At 32.4% G+C, this 13,713-nt stretch overlaps 2 protein-coding genes across 2 annotated transcripts; one reads left to right on the forward strand and one right to left on the reverse strand.

Annotated features, from left to right (window-relative positions):
* The first annotated feature begins 700 nt into the window (after nucleotides 1–700).
* LOC133694241 (pentatricopeptide repeat-containing protein At3g50420) lies at nucleotides 701–3,135 on the forward strand. The gene is given in 2 exon segments (XM_062115725.1): nucleotides 701–2,827; nucleotides 2,829–3,135. Coding segments are annotated over 2 exon segments (2,088 nt in total). The 5' UTR covers nucleotides 701–853; the 3' UTR covers nucleotides 2,943–3,135.
* Nucleotides 3,136–7,445: 4,310 nt separating this feature from the next.
* LOC133694421 (putative glucan endo-1,3-beta-glucosidase GVI) lies at nucleotides 7,446–8,453 on the reverse strand. Its single transcript, XM_062115920.1, has 4 exons — nucleotides 8,381–8,453; nucleotides 7,862–8,088; nucleotides 7,624–7,740; nucleotides 7,446–7,538 (listed from the first exon to the last, which is right to left on the reverse strand). Exons 1-4 carry the CDS (start codon nucleotides 8,451–8,453, stop codon nucleotides 7,446–7,448), a joined length of 510 nt encoding a protein of 169 aa, XP_061971904.1.
* Between the last annotated feature and the right edge of the window lie 5,260 nt (nucleotides 8,454–13,713).

Genomic DNA, 13,713 nt, shown 5'->3' on the forward strand with positions numbered 1-13,713 from the left:
ACTTGGAAGGGTATTCTTGAGAGGCATTTTCAAACATGCAAATCCAAGCACAAATCAAAGTAGAAGAGTGAAAAACATTAATATATATACATGCACATTAAAATTTAGTAAAATTATTGAGAGAAAAACAAAAAATGTGCAGACTACAAAACCAAAACGAAAATTTTTTATTGAAAAAAATAATTTTTATGTACATATAAAAACTAATGTAGCAACAAACACTCCCACAATTTGGACTCTAAGAGTATCAATATTAACTTATTTTTCCGCCATGAATTCAGAACAAAAAAATAAAATTAAAAGGCCAAAATAACTATGCAATTAACATGGTCCTATATAAGAAAAATAAAGTAAATTCACAACAAATGTGCAAAAAAAACCATATTTGAAACAACAACATGCATTTAATTTTGAAACTAGACATCAAGATCAAATATAACTTTTATCTAAAAACAAATACGTGATGTTGTAACAAATTTACATACATTTTTAAATTTAACAACCATGTCATGAAATTCTAAACATGATATGATTCCAACACAAACAACATCAAATACATAATAACATGCAATCCAACAAAAAAAAATATGAAAATGTCAACGGTATCATCCATGGAAAGAAAATCTTATAAAATATCAAAAAGCAACTTGCATAAATACAAATATTGATAGAAATAATTATTAAAAAGTAGAATTTGACATGGAGTAACCTTCAATGAGGGGAACCTCTTATGACATGAAACAGCTCCTTAGTTACATACGCACCAAAATGAAACGACATGTAGTTCATCATTCCATTCAAGCCCTTTTTAGATCAATTGCGGGCGGGTGCAGCAGTAACTGATCTTTCTTATATGAACCCTCTTTCTTTAACGACACTGATACAAAAATGCACCACCATAACCTCTCTCAGAAAGGCTTATCAACTCCACGCTCTAATCCTCACAACCACGATCTCAACAAGCTATGCACAATGTCCATATTTGAACAACAACATCCTCTCTATGTACGCGCGTTGCGGTTCTCTTTTCAACGCAAAGAAACTGTTCGACAAAATGCCTCAGAGAAATATTGTTTCGTATAATGCATTAATTTCAGCTTTTTCTAGAGATTCTAATCATGGGTTCTTGAGTTTGAAGTTATTTGCGCTGGTGGGTACTCAAGGTTTGACGCCTAATGGGTCAACTTTCTCGAGTTCACTTCAAGCTTGTTGTTTGCTTGAGGATTGGTTTATGGGGTCATTGATCCATGGTCAATCTGTTAAGCATGGGTTTTTTAATGATGTATTTGTTAAGACATCATTGCTTGGGATGTATTCGAATTGTGGGGATCTGGAATCTGCAAACAAAGTTTTTGGTTGTGTTGTACAGAAGGATGCTGTTCTGTGGAATTCCATGATATTTGGGAATTTGAAAAATGAAAGGTTAGAGGAAGGGGTTTTATTATTTGGTAAAATGGTGAGGCATGGCATTGTTCCAACCGAGTTCACATACTCAATGATATTGAATGCTTGTGGTAAATTTGGAGATTGTAGGCGTGGACAAGTTATCCATGCACAAGTTATTGTTTTGAATGTACTAGCCGATTTGCCTTTGCAAAATGCGTTGCTTGACATGTATTGCAGTTGCGGTGACACCGAAACTGGATTTAATGTCTTTAATAAAATTGAGAAACCAGATTTAGTTTCTTGGAACTCAATGATTTCTGGATATGCGGAGAATGGAGAGGGAGCGGATGCTATGAATCTGTTCCTCCAGTTGGTAGAAGTGTTTCTTCCTAAACCGGATGAATATACTTTTGCTGCTGTTATTTCTGCTACTAGTGCATTTTCGGCAACTTGTTATGGGAAACCTCTTCATGCCCAGGTTATGAAAGTGGGATCGGAGAGGAGTGTCTTCATAGGAACTACATTATTGTCAATGTATCTGAAAAATGGTGATACTGAATCCGCTGAACAGGTTTTCAATATGATTGAAGAGAAGGATGTTGTTCTCTGGACTGAAATGATTATGGGTCATTCTAGATTGGGTGGTGGGGAAAGTGCAATAAAATTATTCAGCATGATGTGTCATGAAGGCTACAAGATTGACAGTTTTGCTCTCAGCGGAGCTTTGAGTGCCTGTGCTGACCTCGCAACTTTAAACCAAGGAGAGATGATTCATACTCAGACTGTAAAAAGAGGATGTGATGCTGAAATATCTGTTTGTGGAAGTCTTGTACATATGTATGCAAAAAATGGTGACCTTCATGCTGCTCGATCAATATTTTCCCAAGTTTCAAACCCTGATTTGAAGTGCTGGAACTCAATGCTTGGGGGCTATAGCCAACATGGAATGGCAGAGGAGGCGATGATAATCTTTGCGAAGATTTTAGTCAATGGTCAAAGACCTGATCAAGTAACATTTTTGTCCCTGCTGTCCGCTTGCAGCCATAGTGGCTTGGTTGAAGAAGGAAAGCTCTTGTGGAGTCATATAAAGAAAAATGATGTTATACCTGGGCCTAAGCATTACTCTTGCATGGTTAGTTTATTAAGCCGAGCTGGATTGCTGGACGAGGCAGAAGAACTGATTATCAAATCAACTTACAGCAAAGATCATTTGGAATTATGGCGAACCTTGCTGAGCTCTTGTGTCAATAAAAGGAATTTGAAAATAGGAGTTCGCGCAGCAGAAGAAATATTACAATTAGAGCCAGAAGACAGTGCAACACACATTCTGCTTTCAAATCTTTATGCCGCTGCAGGGAGATGGGAGGCTGTTGCCGAAATGAGGAGAAAGATAAGTGGACTGATGATCGAAAAAGACCCTGGACTAAGCTGGATTGAAGGAAAAAAATGATATTCATGTATTTTATTCCAGAGACCAATCCAACCCGATGATTGATGAAGCCCAAGCTGAATTGCGTAGATTGGAAGGGAACGTGATGAACTTAAAAAACTTTTAAGTCTCCAGAATTGATAGTTTGTTTGGATTAGACTAGTGATTAATGACTTAGAATACCTTTCTTCATTCGTGGTAAGCAGTTGCTCGGGAGTAGCCAAATCCTGGGCGCAAACTGAACACGGCGTAATTGATCCTAGCCTTCAGCAGCCCTATTTTTACAACCCCCTCTACTGATTGCTTTTCATGCCTCTCTAGCCTAGGAGTAAACATTGTGAAGTCTGTTGCTAATTTAATTACTAAAAAGAATATTTAATTACTAAAAAGGGTCTCCACATAAAAAATCGAATTTAAAATTTAATTATTAAATATTTTCTCTTCAGTAGTAGATTTTTCTAAGAATTTCGAAACTCTTTAAATAAATAAAATAAAATAACTTGAGCTAAACAAAGTAGGAAATGAAAAGTTCAAAAGGAAAAAAAATCTAAATAATTTAGAAAATTGAAAAATATTAGGGAAAAAACTTACCCAATAACACATTATGAGCCTAATTTGAAGGAATCTTAATTTTTGATCTAATTTATTTCAGTTGGCTAACTATATAATTGACAATATGTTACAGATCAATGAAATGCGAAGGCACTAACATCATTTTTAATAATTGACAACAATAATAACATTGATGGATGTGTGGTTAGAACTAGAGGATAATTTCTTTCCAATCTAGAAGAAATTGATACAGGTGGTTCTGATGAGCTAGTTATTGATCTTCCATAACTAAGCTATATAAATAAACTTATAGAGATATTTATGGTCTAATAGGATATAACAAAGTATAAAAAAAGGTTTGTGTTGTGCAAAATGGTGAATATGATAAAAAATAAAAAATATAAGTGAGGAGATTTTATGAGCACGATTTATAAGGGGTTGTCTTTATAAACTGGGATAAAAATAATATATTTTTATATTTACTCTTAATAACTACCCCTTCTTTTCTAGATGCTAACATTATACGTTTTCTCTTTATAATAAGGGTATACATGTTACTCCCCCCCATCATGCATGCATTTCTTTTCATATAGTCATAGTCTACCTAACAATATATTACATATATTAATAAATATCATATCACACCAAACACTATCAAAATATTTTTTAGATATAAAAATAAAACTAGATAATATTTGTCTACAATTACCTTACTATCTTGATTCAAACAATTTAGTTTGTAGGGCTTGTGATATTTTTTCTATCGATGTACAACTTCTTTATAGCTCATCAACATCATATTCTTAAAGATACCATTATTAGTGATTATAATACATACCTTATTTTTATAGAGCAAGTTCAATAAAAAAAGCTATAGCCAATCCATACTTAAACTAACCTTAAGAGCAAGCAAGCTCTTTTAGATGACTAAGATACACTATCATTGTATTGCAAAACCTCTTCACTACTATTTAAATTATCATATATGGGATCACCTACCCTTTTATTAGGTTCTTCTACAAGTAAATTATATCTTAGATGACTTTTTAGCTTATTGTAATCAAAAGATCAGTGCCCTTACTCAACGCATCTTAAAGCCAAATTTAGAACCCTAACCTATGATTTTTTTAGCTATTGGTTTAAGTTAAGTGGATAATTTCTATTTATTGGCATGAACAGTTCTATTAGTACCCTAACAATCTACCTTTTCTTCATATTCAAATCCATCTAATAGGCTTTTAAAACGGTAACAAAAATTATAAACACACATGTTCTAGATGGGTTGTAGATACCTAACAACCAATTGTTGTTCCATTTCTAACAGATCATTTTCTAGTCATTAGTTAGTAAAATTCATCAATGTATTTATCAATAATCATTTCTCTTATCTCAATGTATGGAGTTATTGGTACAAAGTTTAAAAGTATCCAAAAAGAACAAAATGCTCATTTATCTTTTTATTCATCTTCTCCAAATCATTAATATTTTATTTGCCCTATCTTTCTTGTGATCTCTTTAATTTCTCTCATGTAGCAAAAGCATGCATGCTAGTTTTGTTTTATTATTATTAGGTTGGTTAAGGAACAATTTGGTATTTTAATGCATATAAAATACAATTATAAAAACAAAAGTGACTGGCTCGTACAACACACACGTTAATGTGTTGGTGGCACTTACAACCTTTTATATGACGCATGCAGTGTTCTTTAATAATGTTAAAGCATCTTAATATGGTCTTCTTGATGGTTAGGTGCATGTGCACGATGGCACAATGGTTAAGCTTCAATGGATTTTTTTTTCTCCTCCTAATTTCTTTCTCTTCTGCTTATCAAAATATAAAGATGTCATATGATTTGTTTTTTGTATCCAATTTGGTTCTTATTCTTTTGATTGTTATGTGTTTTATTTTTTTAATCTTCTTATGATTGGTTTTTTTATTTAATGTCGTCCCTCATCATTTGGTTGTATGTAATTTATAAATCAAACTTCATCCTTATTTTTTTGTTTGCTATTTGTTTTTTTTTATCATTTTCCTGATTGAATTTTTTTTCAATTCTCTCAATATTTGATTTCTATTTTTTATGTCAAATTTAGTCCCCATTCTTGCTATTTGTTTTATTTTGTATCCTTTTTTATTGCACTGTTTTTTTAATTTCACCCCTTGATATTTTATTGATTGAAAATTTTACTTCGTTATTTTTTAAAGTGCTTTTATGTGGTTAGTTCTGGACTCATGATTAGGGTCATGAGTTTCAAAGGTTAACACAGGTTGACTTTGGTTTTTTTTTCAATTTTATAATTTAACATTTGATTTATTGAGAATTAGTCTTTGTTTTTTTTTTATTTACTTTCCTTTCAATAAGGTTATTTCAATCATATGTTCATGGTCGCGAGGTTAGCAGGTTAACCTAGATTGACTCAAATTGTTTTTCATTACTTAATTTTAATTTTTTTCTTTAGTTATGTCGTTCAACCTTGAGTTATTTGATAATTAAGCTTTATAATTTTAATCAATTTGCTTTCTACGGGGTTACTTCGGTATCACGACTAGGTCACATATTTGCATGCTAACTCGGGTGGGCTTAAATTGATTTTTTTTTACCTTTTTTTAGTTATATTTTTCCCTTCAATTTTATCCTTTAACATTTTATTTGCTTGAAATTGAGCTTCAAACTTTTTTTATTTTTCTTTCTATGGGGTTATCATGTTCTTATTTATTTTTTGATTCGTTATCAAATAAGATCCTTCAATTATTTTTTAAAATGATTTTTTTTCAATTTCATCCTTTATAATTTGAATGGTTGAGAATTGGTATCTGTGCTTTTTTTTCCCTCGCTTTTCTTTCTATAGGTTATCCCAATCTTATGCCCATGGTTACAAGGTTAACTGGTTAACCCGATTTGACTCAGGTCTTTTTTGTTATTGTTTTTTTAAAATTAATTTTTTTTCTAGTTATGACCTTCAACATTGGGTTGTTTTATAATTGAGTTTCATAGTTTTTTTTTAAGTTTGCTTTCGATAGTGTTACCTTAGGATCACGGTCAAGTTATAAATTTGACATGCTAACCCGAATGGAATCGGGTCGATTTTTTTTCATTATCAATTTTTTTTGTTAATCGTATTATTTAAATTAGTCAAGTTTATTAAACCTAGTTAAGTCAATTATCTTAACATATTTTTTATGTTGAAAAAAATTTAAGATAACTTATGGTATAGAATGAGTCACCTATCTAATATTATTTATACTTTTAAACATCTTAATTTTACATGGTGAATTCAGTTGTATTTCATAGTTGTTTGTGTATCTAAAAATTAGAAAAACAAAAAATAGAAGAAAAGAAGAAGCAGAATCCTTCAATTTAGATTCCTTTTCCGATATAGTTATTAGAATCCATATATCTTGCAAATACGATACTCATGAAAAAAAAATGTAAAAATGAAAAGCTGATCTAGCAAAGAAAAAAAACAGAGCTGAAGGTAACCAGTGGATACTGAAATTTGATAGATTATAAAGATTAAGATAAGTTCAACTTTATTCTATAGAGAGAAAATGTAATTAACAAGACTTGAATTTACGGAGAGTTCAAGCAACACACATTTGTTTAGAAACAAGGAGGAATTTGAAAATTTGGATCCTCATTAATTTCGATGCAGTTGTCACGCTATTTGTTTTTTTTTTCTTTTTTCTTTTTTCCAATCTGCCTTCCACTTGGATTTTAGTTTATTTTCTACATATTTTAAAATATTTTTCTCAATTAATTCGAGTAGGACCCTCTTTTTTCCATGTGTCGGTAGAAAATGTCCACATGCCAGTCCATGACGGCGACATAAACATTTAACGGGTGATTAAGTTTACTCAAACAAATGTGTCTTTGGCAGAAGTTGATCTTTCATCCTCTCCACAGCAGAACGTACACATGTTTCAAGAAAAAGAAGGAAGGAAGGAACGTGTGTGAATTCTAATGAGGAAAAACAAACAATTAATTCCACAGTATATATCTAGGAGGGTTGGCAACAGTCGCGATCGCTGTTCCCTCGCAGGATGGCCATCCTGTTTCTGTCACAAGAATCTCGATATTTAATGCATCAGCCTTTCAAGTGCAGAATAAGCTGCATCCACTTGGGCATCAAAAATATTTGTATATTCTTCTCCTAGATCTTTCACTATAACCTGACCAGTAACTGTACACAGGATATAGTAGGGGATATCTATGGGTTTGTAGGGATTGAACAATGGGTAGGACAATTGGAAGGACAGGAGCATCCAAGTACGCTGAGGAAGGAGGAAAAGTTGTTGCCATGACCGAGGAATGCATCACAGTGGACATGGGAACCGATAGATTGACAGTCTTTTGAGCTTCTCTAATAAAGACCTATCATAGCAGGAAGCACGTACTGATTTAAAGCCGTATTGGCGAGAATATTTTCATCAGCTCCTACAGCAATGCATCGGAAGTTGATGTAAGGTGTAAACCATAAAACATTTCTTCTGACCCATGTCCTAGCAAATCTTGCATCAGTAGCTAGCCTCATGATATCATCATTTCCAACTCCAAGAATGACTTTTATTCCTGTATTTTTCAGCGCTTGTAGAACATCATGCCTTGGATCATGAAGGCGAATTCTCCGAACGTTATGACACTTACATAGTGCTACAACATCTTTTGCTTTTGGAAGGTTGTCCGCATTTCTGGGGTAACTCACACCGATCCCTTGAGCTTCTGCATAGCACCCATGTAAAGAGTATATAAGCAATTCAATTGCGATGTTAATGCACACACGGATTTAGTAGACCGACGATTACGTACCAGCAAATCTGTGAAGCTCAGTGAAACATATGAAAACCAAAATATTATGGAAGATGAGGTGAGCCAGAATGGGCACTTGTAAGGGTAAAAACTAAACCTTAAAGTGCCTTGATTACTACAAGCATGGAAAAAAAAACATGGAAAATGGAGTGCCTGGCTTTATATAGATGTTCCCAATTTCTATGAATGCTATAACATTTCTGACCAAGTTTTTGCATTCCATTTCTGACCATGTTTTTGCTCCTTTTCTGGTTGTTCCACTTGTTCGGCTTGGGCATCTTCAATTCTTTGGTAAATTTATGGTTGACTGAGTCCAGCAATACTTCTAGGGAGTTCGCTACAAAATGTCAAGTTTTTAATTGTTTGTAAAGTTAACTAGTCCTAAATCTCTCCTCTCTTCTTTTTATTCTTTTTTTTTTCCTTTCTTTTTTGGTTGAAAAGGAGTCGGAAAAAAAAATGCTGATATATATTCAGTTCAATCAAAGTTCTTCTAAGATTTTGAGTGCATGTATAGTTTTAAAAATTTTGGAAGGAGGTTTTGATTGAGAACTCACATCATTCTGCTTAATTTGAGCTACTTATGTGGTCATATGCATTTTTTTTCTTAAGAAAAATATCATTTTTCACTCTATGTTGTATGTATAGGCTCTTCTAGTTAAAATATATATCTATGATGGCTCTTCTATAATTCAAAAGCAGGCCTTTTTTTTTTTTTTGGAGGAATGATTGCTTTTAGAATGCAATAGTTAGGTGCCAGCGCTGCGCGGCAGGTTTATTTTTTATTTTTATAAAAAATACTGTAAAAATTTATAATACAAGAAATAATATTTTTTTAATATTAATAATAATTTTTTTCAAATTTATTAATTAGTTTATTAATACTATTAATTATAATAAAAAGAATAATATTTATAACACAAATAATACTATTTTTTATATGAATATTTAGAATTATAATAAAAACAATAATATTTATCACATAAATAATTATATTAAGAATTCTTTGAGTTATAATAAAAATAATAATATTTGTAAAACAAACAATAATATTTTTTATATGAACACTTTGAATTATAAGAGAAATAATAATATTTATAACATACATTAATATATTAAGAAAACCGACGTGGGGTTGGGTGTTGACGCGTCCAGATCTAATATGGAGTTGGGCGCGAACACGTTTAGACCCAACGTTGGGTTGGCCGCGGTCACGTCCAAGCCCAACATGGTCGCGTCCAGCCCAACGTGGGGTTAGGTGTGGACGCGTCCAGGGCTAGCATGGAGTTGGACGCGGTTGCGTCCAGGCCCAATATGGGGTTGGGCGGAGTCGCGTTCAGACCCAACATGAGGTTACGCGGGGATGCATCTAGGACCAACATGGAGTTGGCCGCGGTTGGCGCCATTCCCAACGTGGGGTTGGGTGTGGACGCGTCGAGGCCCAACATAGAGTTGGGCGCAATCGCGTCCAGACCCAACGTGAAGTTGAGGGGGGACGCGTCCAGGTCCAACATGGAGGTGGCCGCGGTCACGTCTAGACCTAACGTGGGGTTGGGCGGGGACACGTCCAGGTCCAACATGGAGGTGGTCACGGTCGCGTCCAAACCCAATATAGGGTTGGGCAGGGATGCGTCCAGGCCCAACATGAGGTTGGGCGCCGTGGAGTTGGGTGAGGACGCGTCCCGGTCCAACATAGAGGTGGACGTTGTTGCATCCAGCCCCAACGTGGGGTTGGGCGCGGACGCGTTGAGGTCTAATATGGAGGTGGCTGCGGTCGCGTCCAGGCCCAACGTGGGGTTAGGTGCAATTGCGTCTAGTCACAACGTGGGATTGGGCAAGGACGCGTCCCAATCCAACATGGAGGTGGACGCGGTCACGTCCAAACCCAACGTGGGGTTGAGTTTGGAAAAATCACAGCCCAACCAGGTAAGTTTTAACGTGTGAAGTTTATTTTTTTATATATAAAATTGTAATTTGTTTTGTTATTTTTTTATGTTTAATGAATCTTTGAACTAGATTATATGGATTAGAAGTATAACACACTTACATATGCTAAGAGAAGAGAAGAGTTAAATGACTTTGAAGTGTGAAAGAATTCTAGACCTCCCTACATCACTAAGAGTAATTGGAGAGATATCTAGAATTCTTGACGTCGAAGGGTTTTAGGAGGTGATCACAGAATGAGTCCTCAAATAGAAACAAGGATACTCATGGTTTTATTAGCAAGAATATCGGTGGATCGCTTCCTCTTACTAACCATACAAAACATCAATAGGAGCTTGTGTTATTTTTAAATGTTTTTCTTAAACAGCTAGTGATTATTTGTTACAGTATTTAACTAATGAGTTATTTTTCAAGTTACACAACTTGGGGACAGACTAACTTTGATGGAGTTATATATGGAAACACATATACAAAGAGATGATAGATATATAAGGGTACAATGTAACACCCTGCACATTCTAATGTGTTTATACTTATTTCCATTGATCGAGTGTGTAAAAATATGAGCAATTTTTTTTATATAAGAAAAGTCTCAAAAAAAATTCAAAAATTTTATTAATGAACACAATTTATTAAAACTCATGTTAAAATCACATTCACGTTATCTAAAAATACAAATATTCTTTCTACATAAAACTAGGTAACTTAGTGACCTAAGAAATTGATTTCCTCAAAGGAATTTACCTATGACACATAAAATTAAAATTTTAATCATATTAAACATTTATATCATTCTAGTTAAGAACGTTTAATAACTATACAATCAAAACTAATTTCATAAATTTTTCTTTAAGAACGTTGATTTTATATCAATTTCCAACAATATACATTTTCATAATTCCCTGAAAAATATTATTTCCGTCATTTTATCCATCACATTATCATTCTTACATTATGATAACTTTTTCCTTCATAATCTAGTTTGAAACATCAATATACGATTTATTCCTTACAACTTTAAAATTGATTGGACTCATTTAAACACTTTCTTACAATGTTTCTTTTCATCTCAGATTTATTTCATAACTCTTTCTACTTTTTGAATATATTCAGTTTATATTATTATTTCATAACACATGGGATTTACCCCACAATTTATTTCCTCAACACATAAATAATATAATATTTTCCTCTCTCAACCATCTTTAATGCATATCGTAACTTATTATGTAAGCATATTTAATTTACATCGTTATTTAATCCACAACATATTTAATTCATGTTGTTATTTTACTTCTCTAGCATTTATTATATCTATGATACATCGTATTTTAGTTCATATAACATCCTTGTTATATTGAAAAATTTTCTTGATTCATTATTTATTTCTTGTCCATTTCTATTATTTATAATTTATCACATAATCTTCCATTATTTTTATACTTGCAAAACATACTCAAATCATCTTTCTTTTTTTATTGAACTTTATTTGTAGGGCTAATTGAATACCCAATCATTAACATGTCAACATAGCTAAACTCATATACACCTCCATAAACTCATATAGACCTCCATTATATGTTATTGTTAATACCAAATACATGATCTATAACTCGACACAATGTTACAAAGTACCTTAAAAAAATTTAATACCAAATACAATCAGCTTTATACATAATGATTATTTGCTATTATCTCTTCTATATATTTACTACGTCAATTACCAAACAATTTATTTTTTTACCTTTAACCTTACAAATAAGTACAATTAGCAAAATTTAAGGACATATCAATGTCCTCTCTAGCCTAAACCGGGCATTTGCTTCGTTACTAAAGTAATTGGTTTCTTTGATTGCTCATTTACCAGGGTAATTAGTTTTTCTGATTGCCCATTAACCAGGGCAATTAACCAGGGCATAAATCCTATTAATTAGGGTCATTAGTTTCTCAAATAGCCTATTATCTAGGGCACTATTCCTATTAATCAGAGTAACTAGTTCCATTGTCTATTACCAGGCACTAACCTCATTATCAAATAACTAGTTTCATACATATTAATAGAAAAATAAGAACATACCACATTTAATGTATTTATCATTACTTGAAATAATGAATTTGTTGAATAAGTTATCATGGTGTCAAACACCTTTTCCATAACAATATTTATTCACCTACCAACTATCTCACACGTTAGTTATTTTAGAGTTCTCATCACACACACACACACACACACACACATTAATTTCTATAATGATAGTCTAATACGAATTACATGTGATTCTGACCATATCAATCAGTAGTAGATACAAGGTTTTTTTTTTCATTGTGGTCAATCACATCTAATAATGTACTTACATTACCACCTATACGATTAATTACAATTTACATATCAATTTTTGCCTAGAAGGCATACGACTTCCATTAGCAATAACAACAATAATACACTACACAATTTAATTATCATTATAATTCAAACTATTATAAAAGCATGTATAAATAATTAAAAAGGCAAAGGGGGCAATCCCTTACCGTAAATCTTGTTATCCAAGCTTCTAAGAAGTCATGTTTCTTTCCATATGTTTCTCCTATAATTCCCAACCAAAATATCATTACTACTTACAACATAAATTAAATTAAATTGCTAGCATATCCATAGATCGTAATAACTCTTTCATGTAAATAAACACACATCGAAATTTTTAAATTTCCTTAATACATGCCTAATACAACATCACATCCTAATAAAAATTCATGATTACGTTTCCTTAACACTCAAACACATCATTTCAGTAATATCACATTATCTTTTATACATTCCCATTAATTGAATATTCAATACAATTCCTTAATTCTTTTCAATTTCTTTAAACTAACAATTTGGACAATTTAAAAATATCATTTTCCATCTTCCTATACATCTCAAAATCATTAAAATGAGCATTTAATTACATGCCACTAAGATTAATTGCTCATAGTTCCTTTCATCGACTTTACAAAATCATTGCATATGGCTAAAGTTTTGGTATCAAGATTTTCTTTTAACCAATCTCATTTAAACATTATATGCATGCTTGTAGTTTTAGTTATATAACTACACATACACTTTGCATATCATTAAATGACTTCTTTCCTATTGTTATTTTATTTTATTTAGCCAAAACCAAAAGCACATAAGTTGCTAAGTATTCTTTCCAACTCTTACAACATTTTCCACGTGTTCAAGTTAATACAATTTCCTAATTTTCTCCATTTATAGTTTACAATATACTTTGATTAATTGCACATTCACATTAAAGTTTTCAATCATCCACATACTTACATAACTATCACAAAATTGGAAACCCCCCCCCAAACATCTCATTTGGCCGAAACCTAATACTCCCATATTATTAAATATTCTTTTCAATTTTATTTTATTTTATTTTTTTCATTAAATTCCACATGTTTTCAAAATGACAACTTATGTTATAACCTTTTTTTTTTCATTTCTTACCACCTATCTTTAATTTCACAACTTGATTTCAAATACCTTAAATGTGCCCCTAATTATACTTCTCAATATTTTTCCAGGTTAAAAACCTACGTGATTGTACGCAG

Source organism: Populus nigra, chromosome 5, assembly GCF_951802175.1.
Source record: "Populus nigra chromosome 5, ddPopNigr1.1, whole genome shotgun sequence".
NCBI lineage: Eukaryota > Viridiplantae > Streptophyta > Magnoliopsida > Malpighiales > Salicaceae > Populus > Populus nigra.